The sequence below is a fragment of the Capra hircus genome, chromosome 14 (assembly GCF_001704415.2).
Source record: "Capra hircus breed San Clemente chromosome 14, ASM170441v1, whole genome shotgun sequence".
In the NCBI taxonomy this organism is placed as follows: Eukaryota; Metazoa; Chordata; class Mammalia; order Artiodactyla; family Bovidae; genus Capra; species Capra hircus.
In genome coordinates this window covers 77,893,821-77,912,031 of record NC_030821.1, presented here as the reverse complement: position 1 = coordinate 77,912,031, position 18,211 = coordinate 77,893,821, and the positions used below count along the sequence as shown (strand labels likewise).

Sequence of the window (18,211 nt, the reverse complement as noted above, 5' to 3'; positions counted from 1 at the left end):
GGAGCCCTGTCTCCCAGCCCACACCCCCATTCCATTCCTTCACACTGACTGTTGGTCCTGGCAACACACGGAGGTCTGCCTGTTCTCAGGCCCCTCAACTAGTGTTCTTCCTTCTCTGGACTTCTTAGCTCTCAGCTTGGACATGGCCTCTTCTGCAGGGCCTTCCAGCCCCAGGCAGGATGGCCCCTCATGTACAGGTACAATGATTTCATCACCAGGGCTTCCCGTCCCCAGAATGGTCCCTTCGCTTGTTCCACGTTTGTTCCCTCCGTCATCCCAGCCCCCCACCAGCTTCTAAGAGTGCCATCAAGGGACCTGGTAGCCTGTTTTTACAACGAGCTTTCCAGGTAGTTCTGTGGCAGATGAACCATTCAGGATCCACTGCACATGAGGGCTGTGTGACCTCAGGTAGGGCCCTTACCCTCTCTGGGCCTCAGTTTTCCATATTGTCAAATAAGGAGGTTTAATTTCTAGTTGTTCAGTTGCTCAGTCATGTCCAACTCTTTGAGACCCCCAGGGAGCCCGCCAGGCTCCTCTGTCCATGGGGTTCTCCAGGCAAGAATACTGGAGTGGGTTGCCTTTGCCTTCTCCAGTAATTTATAGAAGAGAATCACTAAAACTGTCCAGTAGCACAGGCTGTGAGACTGAGACAAGCAGTCAGCAGCCCCCAGGGGCTTCTGCAGGACGTGGAGGAGGAAGGGGGGCGGGTTCAGACTAACGAGCTGGTCGGCAGGCCGCTTCCGGGAGCGGCTGCGTTGAAAGAGGCCAGCGTACTCCAGGGGGTGTTGCGCGTCACAGGAGGGATGGAAGCCAAGTGTGTCTGATTTGCTGTTGGAGGGAGAGCTGCGTGTGGTGGGAAGGGGCCTTGGATGAGCTCCGCGGGGTTGAGGTCACTGTGAGAACCTCAGAGGTCAGGGAGAGGTGGGTCCTGGGAGTGCCGCCTGCAGGACTGCTGCTTTGCCCGGAGGTGAGCAGAGCTGAGCTGGAGCAGACGTGGAGAGAAGTGAGGTCACCAGCCACTTTGGGTGCCTCCATCGCCCACCCTTTCGAGGGGCCCTGCATGAGTACCTGCCCAGTTCCCCGTTCAGCGCGGCCTGGGCACTCAGTTGCTCCAGGTCCAAGCAGATGTCTCCCAGTAAAAGTAGACGCTACCCCCCAAAGACTCGCCGGCACTCAGCGAGCCACGCGGAAAACCAGGTCCAGGTGCCAAGCACGAAGATCTGTTCCGTTCTTGTCTTCTCTGCCCGTCGTTGACTCAGCAGTGCCCCCAGCGGGAGAAAAGGGAGGTGTCCGCAGCAGCGGCAACCGTGGCCATCTTTCAGTGTTTACCACCCTCTAGTGGGGATGGGACGCTCTTCCCTGAGAGCACGGCCCTCTCCCCAGCTGTTTGCAATTGAAGTTGGCTTCAAACTTCTGCTCTGTTGCCAGCCCTGGGCTTGTCGCTGTGTGAGAAGAGGTGCAGGGGGGGACAAGTGGGGGACTCTGGCGTCAAGGGCCTGTGAGTCACGTGAGCACCGTCACACTGGTCTTCATCGTGGGGGACGCAGTGATTACTTCTGCAGAACGTTTCAGAAAGATGGAGACATCCTTCTGAGCAGGGAGACGGGAGGGAGGGCATGTGTGGAGAGACACCTGGGCAAAGAAAGGCCAGAGGTGCATCTCCTAGAACGTGTCGTGGTGAGAGCTGCTGTTTAACAGACCTGTCTATTCACCCTAGGTGATCCGATGCTGAATAATGCTTGTGAACCGCTGTTCTGGGAAATTTTTGTTAATGGGTTAATTCCGTGTGTGTGTGTATTCACACACAGACGTATTTATTTTAAATGCGCAAATATTTTCAATAAATATCAGAATAGATACTGCACCAGTTACATGCCCATCACCCAGACAGCACACATGTTACTATGGTGTAAGTGTTACTTCAGATCTTTTCTTTCTGCTTTTGTTCCTTTTTGTTTAAAAAGAAATTAGGTATTTCAATAAAACTGAAGCCCCGCCCCCACCCCATCTCTTGTGTCCCCATCCCTCTCCTCTCTTGAAGGACAGTGCCACCGGGAGGCTGCTCCACGCACGTTTGTCACCCAGACCCCCCTCTCTCTTTACAGGGCCCCCCAGGACCACCTGGCGTCCCAGGCCCCCCTGGACCCGGAGGCCCCCCGGTGAGACTGGTTTTGACTTTCTCTTCCCAGGGCACTTAGATGGAGGTTTCATGGCCCCAGGAGCCAGGGACATTGTGGTGTGGAGCTGTCCGTTGGCTCTTTGTCCAAGAGCAAAGCGAAGGCATGAACGAGGAGGGCCCTGCCCACAGCCAGCTCTGGAGCCCCTTAGACTGGAGATAGCTCCTGAATTCATACAGCTCCAGAGCCCCTTAGATTGGACATAGCTCCTGAGCTCATATAGCACGTTCGTGGCTGCTCCTAGAGAAGTGTGCAGGAAGCGTGGGGTCACCCTTCCCGGGGTCTTTTAGCAATGTGTGGGTTGGCTCCCCTCCCCCAGTTCAAGAGCAGCTGGGAAGGTTCCCTTGGGCAGAGCGGATGGTGGGGGATAGAGAGAGGTGGTTCCTTCCACCCATCCCACCAGGGGGGAGTGAAGATGCTGGTGGCCCCGAACGCAGCCCAGCCCAGCCCCACGCTGGCCAGCCTGGGAGGCATGTCAACCCCTTGGTTCACCGTGGCCCACACCACGGACGGCCAGATGCCCCCGAGGGGTGTCCACCCTGGATGCCCTCGTCAGAGCTAAAGATCCGGGCTTCTGCCAGCAAAGACACTGGGAGAAGGGAGCCAATGCCCGGAAGAGGTCAGGCTGACGGTTCCCCTGTGGTTCCCCTCGGCAGGGTCTGCCTGGAGAGATCGGCTTCCCGGGAAAGCCTGGGGCCCCCGGGCAGGTGGTGAGTGACCAGGGCACCCCTTCCTGTTCTCCCCTCTCCTGTCCTTCCACGTGGGAGGGGCTGGCCCTTCCGCTGGCCGCCCAGGCTGCTTCCCAGTGGGTGAGGCTCTGTGTCCCCCTTCCTGTTGGCGGGGACCGGGGCCCTGGCACCAGGCCTCCTCCTCCTCCCTTCCATGGTGCCTGCCGCGTGCTGTCTCCAGAGGCTGCTCCCCGAGGACCCCCAGCCAGGCTGCGGACCAAAGCGCCCGCTCCTCCGGCCACTGCCTCGGCTCTGTAACCCCGAGGCACAGTCGACAGCCCTTGGCTGCTGGAAGCGTGGCTTCTCGTCTGTGGGGACACCACCAGGGGGTCGTGGAAGTAATGGGCACGGAGACACAAGGCTCGGTCCAGGACGTGGCAGGGCCGCCCTGCCTCTCTGCCTGCTCTTTCCTCTTTCCCAGTCAGCAGGATCCAGCGAGCCAGGCCTTCTCGATCCTTTTAGGTCCTGAGGGTGGAGGTCATCAAACCTTAACGTCCGCACGAGCAGGGTGCAGATTCAAGCTGGGTGTCTCCTGCCTCTTGGCCGGCAGCTCTTCAGGGCAGGGTGATAGAGTGGCCTTGGGCCTCTGAGACCATGTGACCATGGTCATCCAGAAGGAATTTCCTTACTGCTGCTTGTCTGGTGGGGCCAGCGGGTGGGGAAAGGCCGTGGCTACGGGAGGCCAGTGGAACCCGCGCCACTGATGGGGGCCCAGGACATTGGAGGAAGGGTGGCAGAGGGAAAAGGCAGACTGGGCAGCACGGGCAGCTGGCCCCCGTCACTGGGCGCCGGATCCGCAGGGGGCTGTAGGCAGAGGCCCTGGGATGCTGGGATGTGATGGCTGGACGCCAGCATGCTTGGCTCTGTCGAGCTCCGGGTACCACAGTGAAGGCTCTGCACGTAAATCATGGTTGTGAGGCCCATTCTCAGGGGAGCTGGTCCAAGCCTGGAGCGCACGGTTAGCTGCCATCCGCAGATGTTCCGGAACACCCATCCCCTCGGCTTCACCCACTAACAGTTTACGGCAGTGACAGCGCCCCAGGAGCTGACACCCGGGAGTGGCCCTGTGTGTGTCAGGCGCCACGCCGGCCAGCTCTGGCTGCAGGATCCGCTCCTGGCTGGAAGCAGTTCAGTGTGGTGCTGCCCTAACCATGCCTTTTACGTTGGTCTGTTTTCTCCCTCTTTGCCCAGGGCCCGCCTGGAAAGGATGGGCCGAATGGACCCCCAGGCCTGCCAGGACCCAAGGTTGGTATGAGTTAGGGAACCCAGAACCCACAGAGCTGTTTGATGGTTGGGTGCCCCAGCTGTGGATCACGTTTGGATCCTGAGTCATGCAGAGCTCAGAAATGTTTGTATTCAAGGTCAGATATGGGTGAGCCCCTTATTCCTACCTAGGTAACTGGTTGAGGATATGGAAGCCGAGGACTTTTAAATTATTCTATTAGAAATATGCATCTATTTTATTTGCAAGGAGGTAGCCTTTTCAGAGACTCTTACATAATAAGAGACTTCAACTTAAAAATATTCTGGTGGGGCTCATTACAGTAAGATCATTAAGAGGAGTCAGAGGTTAACTGTCATAAAATTGGGAAGCAAGTTCACAGTTTACTCACTTCAGAGGGACAATTAATAAACCAGACAGCCAACAGATTAACAAGTGAACTTCACCTTTTCATGGCAAAGATACAGAAGCTCAAGGATGAATGTCAACAGTCCTTGCAAGGCAACTTCTGGATGTTACAGGAGTTTTCACCATCCCTTTCAGTAAGCAGACTTAGAAGCTCAACTTTTTCATGACAGAATACAGAATACATATGGGTTTAACTTAATTTAAGAACATATCATGTAAATATTCTCCATTCTCCTCTCTTTAAAAACAAAAGATAAGGGCTAACCAAGTATTTTGTGGTCTCAAAAGCACTTAGGCAGTGTCTACCCTGCTCTGAATCCCTCATTCCCTCTCACTTGAGTCTGTAAATCAGAAGCAGAGCTGCTGAATCTAGGAGGTGGCTGGAGCTGCTGTTTCGGGCCACTGAGGTCTCACAGAATTAAAGGAGTTCAGTAGCACCCGAGTGCAAGTAGCTTTCCTGCTTCCGGCCCGGAGCTGGTGCTCAGTCGCTTCCCTCCACTCCCGGCTCCTGCTGTTGACTCTCCTCTGCCTTCCTTGCAGGGAGACCCAGGAGACAGAGGGGAGGACGGTCTGCCCGGACAGCGCGGCCCACGGGTAAGGACTCGGCCTTCCTCCTCTCGCACCTGTTATTCTAAGCAGTGTGTTCGAGGCTCTGTGTGAACCTCCGCTGTCAGAGCTGTGTGGGCTGGGGTCAGGCAGGAGGCAGCCAGGGCCATTGCACACGGGCTATTGGAAAGGCAGGGGTAGGTCGAGGTCAGTGGTGACGCCCTGGACTGATGACCACTGAAAGCCACACCACGGCATGCCCAGGAGGAGGAGCAGAGAGTTCCTGGAGGCAGGGGGCCCTGCGGCTGGAGGAGAGGACCCCACCCCCATGGGAGAGCCTTGGCCTCAGGAAGAGGGACGGCCTTGCTGACCAGCCTGTCCTGGGAGGGGAGGGGCCGGGGGGTCAGTGCCCTCCCTGTCCTGTCCCCTGAGCTTTCCCTGCCTCCAGTGTCCCTTTACACCTGACCCCTCCAGAAGGCAAGGAAGCCCAGGGCTTCCGGGGGTGCAGACGTGTGGAAACTGGATCCGCTGGGGCAGCGGAGGCAACCCACGTGCCGTGCAGAGGAGGCACCTCCTGTGGGTGGGGGCCCAAGTGCTGGATTTGGGTGAGTGTCCGTATGTGCTGGGGGTGTGTATATGGTGTGTGGGTCTGTATGTCGTGTGTATCTGCAGTGTATGTGTGTCTATGTGAGATGTGTGTATGTGTGTGTACATGGTGTGTGTGTCTGTATGTTGTGTGTGTATGCAGTGTGTGTGTGTGTGTATGTGAGGGGTGTGTATGTGTGTGTACATGGTGTGTGGGTCTGTATGTCGTGTGTGTGTGTATGCAGTGTGTGTGTGTGAGGGTGTGTGTGTTGTGTACATGGTGTGTGGGTCTGTATGTTGTGTGTCTGTGGGTATGCAGTGTATGTGTGTGTCTCTGAGGGGTGTGTATGTGTTGTGGGTGTGTACATGGTGTGTGGGTCTGTATGTCGTGTGTGTGTGGGTATGCAGTGTATGTGTGTGTCTCTGGGGTGTGTGTATGTGTTGTGGGTGTGTACATGGTGTGTGGGTCTGTATGTTGTGTGTGTTTATGCAGTGTGTTTTGTGTGTGTGTGTGTGAGAGAGGTGTGTGTGTGTGTGTGAGGGGTGTGTGTGTGTGTGTGCATCGTGTATGCATTTGCAGGCGCCTGTGCTTCTGGAGGGGCCTGTGTCCAGACAGACACTCACGCGGGGGCCCTCTCCCTCACGCTCTATGAGGGTAAGAGCTAGTTAAGGGCTGTGACTGGCTCTTGGTGACCTGCAGGCACTCAGTCAGGGCTCACTGGTGGCCGACTGATAACAGCCCAGAAAGGGCACAGGTATGGCCTGGACTTGGCCCAGTGGTGACCCTGCTGTCCCAGGAGGCAGGACCCGGGTCACCTCACTGGCCAGTGAAGGCTGATGGGCAAATCCCTGGACCCTCAGTTCCCTGTGGCCTCGCTTTTTCAAGAAGTGATCATTCTTTAGTGAAAGTTGCTCAGTCGTGTTTGACTTTTTGTGATTCCATGGATGATACAGTCCTTGGAATTCTCTAGACCAGAATGCTGGAGTGGGTAGCTTTTCCCTTCTCTAGGGGATGTTCCCAACCTGGGGATCAAACTCAGATCTCCCTTGTTGCAGGTGGGTTCTTTACCAGCTGAGCCACAATTTAGACTAAATTAAAATGGAGCAGAACACACATGGATTACCACGTGCCCGCCCTCTCCAGGATGCGCGATGGACTCCCTGTGGAAAGCATCCGCTAGGGGCCCCTGCACCCCAGATTCCTCAGGGCTCCACGAGCCAGCTCACTGTCACTTGCAAGCACAGCACCTCCATCTTTTAAGACTCAACATTCCTGTTTTAAAAAAATGTCTGTGATTGAAATGTAATGATGTGTAACTGGCTGTGTTTTGTCCCTCCATTGCTCTGGGGTAAATCACATGGTCTTTTAAACACCAAAGGCCATGTTCCTGTTTTTGATTGATTGGCTGAAATTCTGTCATCTTCCAGAAATAACTTAAAGCGTTTGCATAGGTCACTATTATTTTTCATTTTTGACTGCTGGGATTTTATGGACTCAGCCAGACCTGTGAGCTTTGTTTCCTCAAATCCTCCTTGGATTTTATGGGGGATTTGTGGGGTCAGCCAGACCTGTTTGGGCTGTGTTTCCTCACATGTGTGAGTTGGCTCATCCTTCTGAGCTTACAGTGTATAAATTCCCACATTCAATTCAAACAGTCTTCAGAAGAACCTGTTCCCATCGAGTTCCTTGTACAGATGAAGTCGATGGATCAGAAGTATTGGGGTGAATTTGAGGTGCCCTCGGGTTGTCTTTAGTCTTTCCATCTATGTGTTCGGTATTTATGCTCGCCCCCAGTGACTGAAAGTTTCAGAGAGGTCTGTAACTACAAGCTCATCTGCCATTTTTGTACGATTTCTAGTGTAGTGTAGTGCATTTAAAAATTTTCTCTAGGAAGTTAGAAACTGTGAATTTCTGCAGTTACGTTGCTTTTAGAACATACTTTGTAGTTGCGAAGGAGACACGGCAGGAGGTGTGTTGCTTTATTTTGACATCACACCTCGTAAGATAAGTATCTCTGAAGAAGGTCGTGGATGCATCCTGGATGACGGGTCTCAAGTCCACTCGGAACAGACCGGCTGCGGGATGAGCAGGTGCATCACCCTCTTGGGCTCATGTCGAGGATTCCAGGAGCCGCTCAGCCCCTTCGTGGGTCATGCTCTGGCTTAGGATTCACAGCATGGATTCAGGAGGCACTTCAGGATGCCTTCAAAATGCTTGCTACCAACTTCAGCACCACCCCCCACCCAGCGCCTTTCCAACTGTAAGGGTTGCCCTGTCCTAGAAGATTTAAAGTGACAATTTGTGTAGCAAGTGTTTGCACAGATCCAGGAAGAGCAGCTGTTACTAATTGTGCTTTTGAACACTGGGGATTGATGGGAGAAGTGGAGCGCATCTAGAATTTCTGTACACACCGACTCAGACACCAGTGGCCCCAGTGGCACCAGAACTGCAGGATAAAATGTGTGTCTCATGCTAAACAGTGCTTTTAGTTTCTTTACTTTCTTTTTTTTTTTTCTCTCTCTCTCTGTCTCTCTCAACATGTGGTATAGACTTCACTACCACTGGAGTCTGGCATAGCTGCAGGGAAAACCTTTATGTGTTTGCATAACCGCTCATTCATTCATTCATGTGTCCACTTATCAGAAAACCAAATTTCCTTATGGAAATCTACATAAAGATTTTAATAAGGACCATACTTAGCTTCCCTAGTGGCTCAGACAGTAAAGAATCTCCCTGCAATACAGGAGACCTGGGTTCAGTCCCTGGGTCGGGAAGACCCCCTGGGGAAGGGAATGGCAACCCATGCCAGTCTTCTTGCCAGGAGAATCCCCTGGAAAGAGGAGCTTGGGGGGCTAAAGTCCATGGGATTGCAAAGAGTCAAGACATGACTGAAGTGACTATGTGTCCATGCATAATGATGTTAGAAATTGGCATTCAAGAAGTTAGTGTTTCTGAAGACACATGGCTGGTTAGAAATTGCAGTCCCTCCCTGCCCCTCCCACCACAGGCCTCTTTGCCTCAGTGACGTACAGGGAACTGCTGAGCGTAGCAGCCGGGTGGGGTCAGGGAGTGGGCCCCTCTGGTCCTGCACCCCCTGCCCCCGCACTTCAGCAGGACCAGGAAACGCTGGTCAGAAACCTGATGCCAGAGGACACAACTTCATCCACGCGACCGGAAGCCACGTAGCCCTGCTGAGGGCTTGCTTTCCAACATAATATAAGTTTGGATGTTTAAGCAGCATTTTACCCGAGGCTGGCCTTTATAGCAACATACCATGGGAGGGGAAATGGACCTCTCTCCTTGCCTGTGAGTTCCTCTACCCCCAGCTGCCTGTGTTTTACCAAGGAGTCTGAACAACTGCGGGCCGCTTGGTCAGCTTGGACAAGTTCATCAACAGCTTCTCCACCACTAGACCTAGCCTGGGGTCTGAGTACCCCCGAAAGGGGGCAGAGCTCAGAGTCGGGGCAGCTCCAGGACTCTCTGTGGTTCTAAACTGTGTTTAGAGTCAGAATCACTGGATCCAACCTGTGTAAACTCCCATCAGGGCAACTCGAGAAATTGTTTCTTTGGAGGGAAGGTCGAGCCAGCATGGGGCTTCCCAGGTGGCACTAGTGGTGAGGAATCTGCTGACCGATGCTGGAGACACAGGAGACCTGGGTTCGATCCCTGGGTGGGGAAGATCCCCTGCAGGAGGGAATGACAACTCACTCCAGCATTCTTGCCTGGAGAGCCCCATGGACAGAGGAGCCTGGCAGGCGACAGCCCATGGGGTCACAAAGAGCTGGACACGACTGGGCGTGCGTGCACAGACCACGCGGGGGAGTGTGGAAGCCTGCTTCCAGGAACGCTCGGCACCCGGGGCTTCAGTGCCTGTGCTGCTGTGTGAGCATCGAGGGTGTGGGTGCCAGGTGCTCCGAGTCTACAGAACCACCTGGGAACGACAGCCATCTCTGCAAACGTGAGTGGTGAGTGACGGGGTGTCTGTTATTCTATCTTCAGGGTGAAGCTGGGGAGCAGGGCCTGGCTGGCCGACCTGGAGAAAAGGTCTGTTCACTCATTCACTTGTTCATTTGTTCATCCGATGCGTTTGTTTGTTGGTATCCGCTGCGCCTGTATCGCGTGTCTCCCTGGAGCTCGCAACACGCCTGTGTGCCTTCATCTCTTTACCCCGCGACCGTCAGCATGTCCTGTGCGTCCCTTGCTGTACTGGGTACCAGGGTCACCACCGTCAGCCAAGAGCACTTGAGCAGGTGCAGCGAGTGGTGCTATGCAGGTGACCGAAGGGGTCCCAGGAGGCCCCTCGCTCAGGCTTGGGGCGTGTCAGGAGAGGTGGCCTGGAGGTGACGTCGTGGCTGACCCAGAGGGATGAGGAGTCAGACAGCAGGAGAGGGCAGTAAGGGCTCCCGGGCGAGGGGCTGCAGAGTGGGCCCACGCCTGGGGCCGCCCCGGAGCTCCGTCTAGGATCCCCCTCTCTCCACTGCTTTGTTTCCATGTTGTCCTGCTCCTGCAGAGGTCTGGGGCAGCCTCCCTCTTGACAGCCCACTGATCACGGCACCGCGTTCTTTCCGCAGGGAGAGGCCGGGCTCCCAGGCTTCCCAGGACTCCCCGGTGAGAGGGGAGAGAAAGGCGACCAGGTGAGGCCACGCGCCGCGCCCGAGGAGAGCGCCCCGGCCCTGGTTTGCGCGCTCGGCAACGGGCTGACCCGGGCTGGGGTTGGAGCGTTTTCCCAGTGTCTAGGAAGAGGAAAGGCAGGGGACCGGGCTACCGTGGGCCACGCGCTGGAGTGAAGGGACGGTGGCCAAGGGGTCCATCTGGAAGGGTGGGTGGAGTAGCTTCAGATGAAATTTGTGGGAATGATCAGGGGCGTCAGCTGTCGGGTGCCAAATGGAGTGCTTGCCCCTTCACACAATCGACAGGATGTCCCTTGAACTCGGTCCTCACCGTGGCAGGGCAGGCTGGGGAGACAAAACCGTATTTTGCCCAGGGTCCCCCCTTGCTCTCACCTGGAAGAGGCAGCCGTTACACTCAGTCGTGTTCTAATGTCTCCTGGTTTTTATCTTTTCTCCGTAGGGAGAGAAAGGGGCCCTGGGGCTTCCGGGACTGAAAGGCGACCAAGGTGCAAAGGTAGGGGCCGCTGTCCTTGCCCAGGGCGTTGGTGCCACGTGTCGCACAACTGCCTGTCCGTCGTTCACGTGGAGGGAGTGCCGTGCTCAAAGGTGCGGCGGTGGCCTGGGTGGCAGTCCTGGTTCTCCCCACTGTGGTCCTGGGTGTCCCCTCTGATCCCAGTGTCTCCCTTGCTGGCCCGAAAGCAGAGCTGCCTGTATAGGCTGGCATCCGTGGGCAGTTGGTTCTAGGAACCCTGCAGATAACTAAAATCCATGGATGCCTGAGTCTCTCGTATAAAGTGGTGGAGCCTGAGAACTGTGGGCCTCCAGGAACCAGCGGCCAGGGAGGCAGGACCCGCCACAAGTCAGGGTCGTCATGGTGAGCACGGCACACGTGGTGACTTGGGTGATCCTGGCAACATCTGGATGTGGGCTAGATTATCAGCGACACCCACCCCCCCATTTATAGATGAGGAGATTGAGGCATGGAAGGGCCAGGCTGCCGGCCTGGGGCTGCGTGGATGGAGGGCGGTGGGAGTCAAGACCTGACCGCAGTCCAGGCCCAGCGTCCAGGCTCCAAGTGGGCCACATGGCACACCGGCCTGGCCCGGGGGAACCTGGGCAGCCTCACACGCCTAGCAGGGCCCTGCGATCCCCCCCTCTGCTGCCCGGAGGGCCACCTGGCTCTCCCAGTTTGAGTTCTACACCCTCCCGTGTCCCGCTTTCCTGCCCACCATCCTGCTCAGCAGCCCCCATCCCTGCTCCCATGCTGAGGGCCAAGGTCTTTGTTCTGAACGGACCTGCTCTATAAATAGAGATCCTGCAATGGAAAGGGCTTTGGTGGATAAGCCGTTCAGGCCCGCCGCTCTCCCGGACTTCTCAGAAAAGCAATTTCTATTTGAGAAACTCATTTCCAAGATGCAGAGGACTCGGCGAGGCCATTAAGCCCCTTTTATTGCTTCGGCAGAATTGCCAGGGCCACGGCAGAGTCGCATTCAAGATTCCAAAGAATCTGGCCTGCTTTTCTTTGCCTCTAGAGAAATATGTCATCATAGACAATTCTGGGTTTGAAAAAAAAAATGACACTGAAGCAACATTGCCCCCTGCTGGCCGTGCCTGGGTGTCCCTTCCTCAGTGTCTGATCCACCTCCTCCCCACCCTGCACTAAGAGCGTTTGACCCCAGGGCATCTCTGAGAGGAGGGTGATAACGCCCCTGCCTCAGCTGGGGCTGAGACACTTAAACTGCGGAGAAACAGGGATGGGAGCCCCGCCAGTCCCACTGACTCAAGCTCAGAGACCCTTCTCTAGGCGAGCATCTTTCCCCAAGTCAGGGAGCTCCTGGGCTCTGCCCCGCCAGCTCGTGGTGCTGTGTTCACCCCACAGTGTTGAGGGCAGGCGACGCTCTTCCAGAAAGGTGGTCTTGAGGCCCTCGAGGTTGGAGATACATCTCTCCTCCAACTCTCTTCTTGTTTATGTCTGTTCATACCTTGCACTGTCATGCTAATGGTAAGGAACCCGCGTGCCAATGCTGAAGACGTGGGTTCAGTCACTGGGTCGGGAAGATCCCCTGGAGGAGGGCATGGCAGCCCACTCCAGTGTCCTTGCCCGGAGAATGCCATGGACAGAGGAGCCTGGTGGGCTACAGTCCATGGGGTCACAAAGAGTCGGACACAACAGAAAGAGCTTGATCGCACGTGCATTGCACTGGGAAACACTGAACTTGGATAGTCTGGGTGAGATTGGTTCTGGAACTCAGCACTAGAAAAGGTGCTGTATTCTCTCTGAAGCTTCTGCAACACGGTCAGGGGAACGCCTCGCAGTAGTTAAGGGCTTGGGCTCAGAGTTTACCACCAGGATGCACCAACTGCTGTCTGTGTGACTTTGGGCAAGGGCCTGAGTGTGGCTGGGCTTTAGTTTGCTCATCCATGGAATGGGGCTACACATGAAGCATCTCTGTTTCAGGCATTTCGGTGCTGATGAAGGGAATTAACGCACGTAGCAAAGTGAGCTGAAACCTGGGGTTAAATCCTATATAACTGTAGAAACAAGCATAGAAAACAATGTTACCACTTAAAAAATTTTAATTGACGTATAGTTGATTTACAGCGTGGTGCCAGTCTCTGCTGTACAGCAGAGTAACTCAGTTGCACACATGTAGACATTTTTTAAAATATTCTTTTCCATTATGGTTTATCATGTAACTACTTTTCATTATCATCTTATTGTTGTCACTATGAATAAGAGAAGCCTAGCCCATCTCTCAGTCAGCTTGCTTCATTCATTTGTCCACTAATAACCACTTGTGGACCCTGGGCTGCTAGGACACGCGTGGACAGAGATATCCGTGTCCCAACACCATCGTGACTCACATGGAATGAAGGGCTTTGGGGACTGTTCCTCCTGATGGAGCAGCCCAGTGACCTCCTTTCCTTGAGGCAAATGGAATAACAATTTCCTCTGGCTGAAGGTCTCAATTAGTCCCCAGAGGACACTTGTGAGCTGTGTGTACCGTTGTCGTTATTTTGCACAGAGGAAAACACGCCAACAGAAGTAAAATAATGTATACAGTGGTAGAGTTAGGTTTCAAGCTCAGGTGAGTCGACTCCCAAGCCTATGCCATTCATAAGAATGTAACACTCACCACTCAGGCCGCTGAGAAGGATGGGCCTGAGCCCTCGGGAGAGGGCAGGGTCCAGAGGAGCCTCTCAGGGGGCTCAAACTTTGGCTCCAGGACAGAGTGTGGGGGCGCTGGCGGCAGGTGGAAAATCAGGTCAGCGTTGTCAGTGGGAGGATGGATGATGGGTCACTGTCTCCACGTGCGCCATGGAATAGTATAGAATGGTATAATCAACCTACAGCTACACGTGGCTACATAGGTGTTTCACAGAGCCGAGTTCTGGTATGTTTGAATTATTTTATAGCTTGGATCTATATATCTATCAGTTGCAATAGAGGCAGACGGGGTGAGTCTGTCTTCTTAGGAAAAGTGTCCCAGGATAAGCAGGACTGTGTAAGTATGTTCAGTCGTGTCTGACTCTTTGTGACCCCATGGGCTGTAGCCCGCCAGGCTCCTCTGTCCATGGGATTCTCCAGGCAAGGACACTGGAGTGGGCTGCCACGCCCTCCTGCAGGGGATCTTCCCGACCCAGGGATCAAACCCGCGTCTCTTACATCTCCTGGATTGGCAGGTGGATTCTTTACTGCTGTTTCCACTTCTTCGTCTAGGGTGAAGTGGGCCCACCGGGGCCCCCTGGATTACCTGGCACTGTAAGTTACTCTGCTTCTAATCCTTTCTCCTCCTGCACACCAACCACGTAGTTATAAACATCTTTCTAAGGGAGTCTGCCCATAGCCAGACCCATCCCTGGGTCTCGTGATCCAGAAAGTGCATGAGCTTCTGTAAGGACCACCTTGTGCTTTAGATTAGTTGGCAGCACGGTTACCGCTGGTCAGAACACTGGACAGACGCTGGGCGCCCATGCCCACCTGCTGCCTGTGGGGGTGAGGTCAGGGGCAGGAAGCAGTGTGTCCAGGGTGAGACTGCAACGTGGGTATACACCCGTGACTCACACCTCCGCCCTCTGCAGGTCTCAGGGTGGGCATTGTGAGTTGGGGTTCAGGTGTGAGTAAAGAGCAGGGGCTTTGGAGCCAGAAGAAAAGAGTGGGTTTGAATCCCAGCTGTGTTCCTCACCAGCATTGTGATCTTAAACATGTTATTTAATATGAAAAAGACTCCATCTTCTCATCTGTTAAGGAAAAAATATATATTATACGGAGCTGTGTCTTGCACATTTGTAGTGAAAATTGACTGAAATATGTAAGGGACATTGTGTAGTTTCTGGTACATAATACATACTAAATTAAAGGGAAAAAAAGGCTGTATAAACATGTGAGCACGGCTTGCATGGTTTGTTTTTTTTTTCACTTGAATGTTTCTTTCCGGCCTTGGTATTCTGTGCTTTAATCACTTTCCGGGTGGGGGGCAGGAAGGGAGAGGACCATGGCTCTCCGGTAACTGCCCTTGTCTGGGCATGTAGGGATGGGTCAGTTAGTAGCTGAGGCAGGGGATGGCCTCATACGGAGGGCAGGGGCTTTAAAAGGAATGTGTGATTCTGTCGAAACCATCCTTAGAGGGGCCCCTGCGGCTGCATTCTCGACCGGTAAGTCTGTGTGAGGCAGGTTGCTGCTGTCCACTCACATCTGTCTCGTTTCTGCTGTCTCCTTTGCAGACATCCCTGTTCACACCACACCCGAGAATGCCCGTAAGTAGCGGTGGCGCCTTGTGGCTGCCCGGTGCCCCCCCGGCCTGGCTTGCGATGCCCCTGGGTCCTCTGGGGGGCGGGGCCCTGACCTGCCAGCCGCTGTCAGGCCTCTGGGTTCCCAACCTTGTCCTGGCAGCCGGCGGGGAGCGGGCCAGGCGAGGGACCAGCTCCAGGGGCAGATGGGACCTCCTGGGTCAGGGCCCAGGAGGGGGCCTCCCAGTAGCCGAGGGCAAAGGCCACCCCTCTCTTTGGGTAAAGTGACCCCCTCACTGCACGGGGTGGCCGGTTGTTCCAAGCAGGACAGAGCCCTGTGAGCAGCAGAAAGTGAAAGGGCAGAGGGGGCCGGCCTGGGGGTCTTGGGGGCCAAGTCTGAGAGGGGCCAGTGGGGACTGAGCCTGTTTGGGGAGACGGCCGGCGGGAGAGCGCGTGGCTCTTTCTGAAGACGGAAGCGCATGATGGAAAAGGACACTCAGCGTGGCCGCAGCCTCCAGGAGCCTTTCCCTCCTCTTTCTAGAGAGGCTTCTGTGAAAACGAGTGTGTTCAGGGTCTCTGACATCACCAAGCTCACCTCCTTTGTTGCTTCGCTCTTGGGGACGTGGTTCTCCTGTGGTTAGGACTTGACCCACTGTACCACGTGCAGCGGCCAAGAGGCTTAGGAGAGGACCCATCTCCACATGGCTGCTCTTAAGTAACTACAACTTGAGAAGCGAAAGAGATCCTGGATGTGATGGAAAAGAATGGAGCACAGAGAGAGAGAGAGACTGAGCGCCAAAATCATTGTGGAAGGGGAGGGAGGACTTTGAGCTGCTTTGGAGGAGGAATGGGGAGGAAGAGAGGGCAGGGGTGCCGTCCCTGGTGGTGCGGGGAGGCAGGGGACCGCAGGGGTGTCCGAGGATGCTGAGGGGAGAGCAGGCGGGGCTCCGGCTGCGTCTTCTCTCTCCAAGGAAGGGCTCGGAGGGACAGAGCAGGAGAGCCTTGAATGTGGCGGGCACAGGGCAGGCATCGCTTCGACCGGCCCTGTGCCCAGCTCGCAGATGATGGCCTGAGGCTCAAGGAGCGAAGCACCTTGCACAGGGCCTTCCTGGAGTCAGGAATCGGGATGTAGCTGTTGGCCGTAAGGCCCTGGCCGAACTGCTGTCCCCGCCGGTGCCGAGGTTCAAGGCTCCGTCACACTGGCCCGCCGCCTCCCTCTTCCAGAACCATATCCCCCTACACGATGCCTCAGCCCTTCATCCTCTGGGACTCCTCCCTTTTGCCCACCCTGAGTCCCTCAAGCTTGCAGCAAATCTACACATCCCGCCTCTCTGTAAAGGAATCGCTCCATCCGTAAAAGATGATGTCCGAGGTGTTCCCCCAGTAAGGGACTGAGAGAGGCCAGGGGTCTGCCCAGCCTCCCCTTTGAATCCTGGTGAGGGGGACACCTTCCTGCAGGGTCTGAGCTCTGCGGAAACCAGGAAGCCACTTGGAGATGCAAAGCAAGGAAATTGTGTCCACGGGAGAAAAAGATTCATTGGGGGTTACTGCATGAATCCCTCTGGGGGCTGCCTCGTTGCCATGGTAACCGTGTTTGTATTGATGGTTTTGGAAGCCATTGTTCTGATTATTCCCTGCTCACCTCAGTGGTCTGCCTTCCAGTCCCTGCACACAGCGGGGGCTGGAGATTTGGAGGGGCAGCCAGGTCCCTTGGACAGAGGAGCCTGGTGGGCTATAGTCCACAGGGTCGCAAAGAGTCGGACACGACTGAAGCGACTTAGCATGCATGTATGCACAAGGTTTGCAGCATAATTAAGAAGGCGATAGAAAGGGGAGGAGGGCTGGAAGGAGAGCCCCAACTCCTGTTGCAGAACAAGAAGCCTCCTGGGGATGTCGGGGACCCCAGCTGGGGAGGCCATGAGGCAGCGTGGGGACGACAGTGGGGAGCAGAGCAGGGGCTGTTAGCTGGCGTGCGGGTCCGATGTCAGAGAGGAGTGGGAACCCGTTCCTTGTCTGGAGGACGGAGGGACAGGCCATCTCAGGCTGGGAGACAGTACAGCTGAGAGCTTACAGGGGCTTTGTAACTGGTTCAGAAGCCGCTCCCTGGAAGAGCAGCCTGACCCACCCCCTGCGCCTGCAGAGGGTTCTGGGAGGCCTGGCCAGTGCCCTGCAGTTGCTGAGCCCAGAGCGGCATCTCCCTGGGCTGGCATCACCAGCGGGGGGCGGTGGAGGAGAAGCAGGCACCCGTGTTCAGCATTCAGCTCAGCAGGCACCCCCATGGTGAAGTCTGCTCCTGGATCTCAGGCCCTGGGGAGAAATGCCTTGAGCATCTTGTCTGAGAGCCTCAGGATCCCTCTCCTGACCCAACCCCCACAGTCCCTTGCCCCGCTGGCAGAAAGCAGATTCACTCCTTCCCTCTGTATCCCCCAAATCCATCCCATCAGCCCTTCCATCTTTACGGCTCGTGTCTCCAGTGACTTGAGGACCAGACAAAACGCTTTTGCAAATTCCTGCCTTGGGAAATTTTCTAGGGGAAAAGCAAGCTAGAGATAAGGATATTGTCTGATGAATGGAGCCAGAGTGTGTTCTCCTGAGCTGGTGGGAGATGGAGATTCTGGAAGGAGGAAGGAGCTTGCCTCTGTTGAAAGCCTTATTGTCAGGGCGTCCTCACTGAACCCTGGCTCTCTGGGGTGGAGCGTGCACATTCCATCAACGGCTGATGCAGAGGGAGTGGGGCCCCAGCCCAGGCTGTGGGGACACTAACTCAGGGATCAGGGATGGGCTTGGGCGGCTGGGGGCAGGCAGGAGCCTCGGGGACAAGGTCGTGGGTGGAGAAAGCAGCCTGGGAACTGCACTGGGTGGTGCCGGCTTCTCCTCCAGCGCAAGGTGCCTGCACAGGCCCAGAAGGTCCGCGCGGCCCACCTGAGGGTGGGCCAGGGGCAGCTGCCTTACTCTGCTTCTCTGCCAACAGGGAGAACCAGGGCCCAGGGGAGAGAAGGGCGATCCTGGCACGCCTGGGGAGCCGGTGAGTGCTCTCTGCTCAGCGCCCCGCACCCCTCCCTTTACCCCTTCCCCTCACCCCACCCCACACCCACCCCTCACCCCTCCCCTCACCCCCTCCCCTCACCCCTCCCCTTACCCCTGCCCCTCACCACGCCCCTCACCCCTGCCCCGCACCCCTCCCCTCACCACGCCCCTCACCC

The 18,211-nt window shown here is 55.8% G+C and overlaps 1 protein-coding gene across 1 annotated transcript in view; it reads left to right on the top strand.

The window, feature by feature from the left end:
• Positions 1 to 18,211, top strand: part of COL22A1 (collagen type XXII alpha 1 chain) — a 224,960-nt gene that overhangs the window by 117,850 nt on the left and 88,899 nt on the right. The window contains exons 24-33 of the mRNA XM_018058603.1: positions 2,106 to 2,159; positions 2,834 to 2,887; positions 4,097 to 4,150; positions 5,076 to 5,129; positions 9,667 to 9,711; positions 10,239 to 10,301; positions 10,738 to 10,791; positions 13,999 to 14,040; positions 15,003 to 15,035; positions 17,980 to 18,033. Coding sequence (XP_017914092.1) covers positions 2,106 to 2,159; positions 2,834 to 2,887; positions 4,097 to 4,150; positions 5,076 to 5,129; positions 9,667 to 9,711; positions 10,239 to 10,301; positions 10,738 to 10,791; positions 13,999 to 14,040; positions 15,003 to 15,035; positions 17,980 to 18,033 — 507 coding nt within the window. The remainder of the gene's footprint in view (positions 1 to 2,105; positions 2,160 to 2,833; positions 2,888 to 4,096; positions 4,151 to 5,075; positions 5,130 to 9,666; positions 9,712 to 10,238; positions 10,302 to 10,737; positions 10,792 to 13,998; positions 14,041 to 15,002; positions 15,036 to 17,979; positions 18,034 to 18,211) is intronic.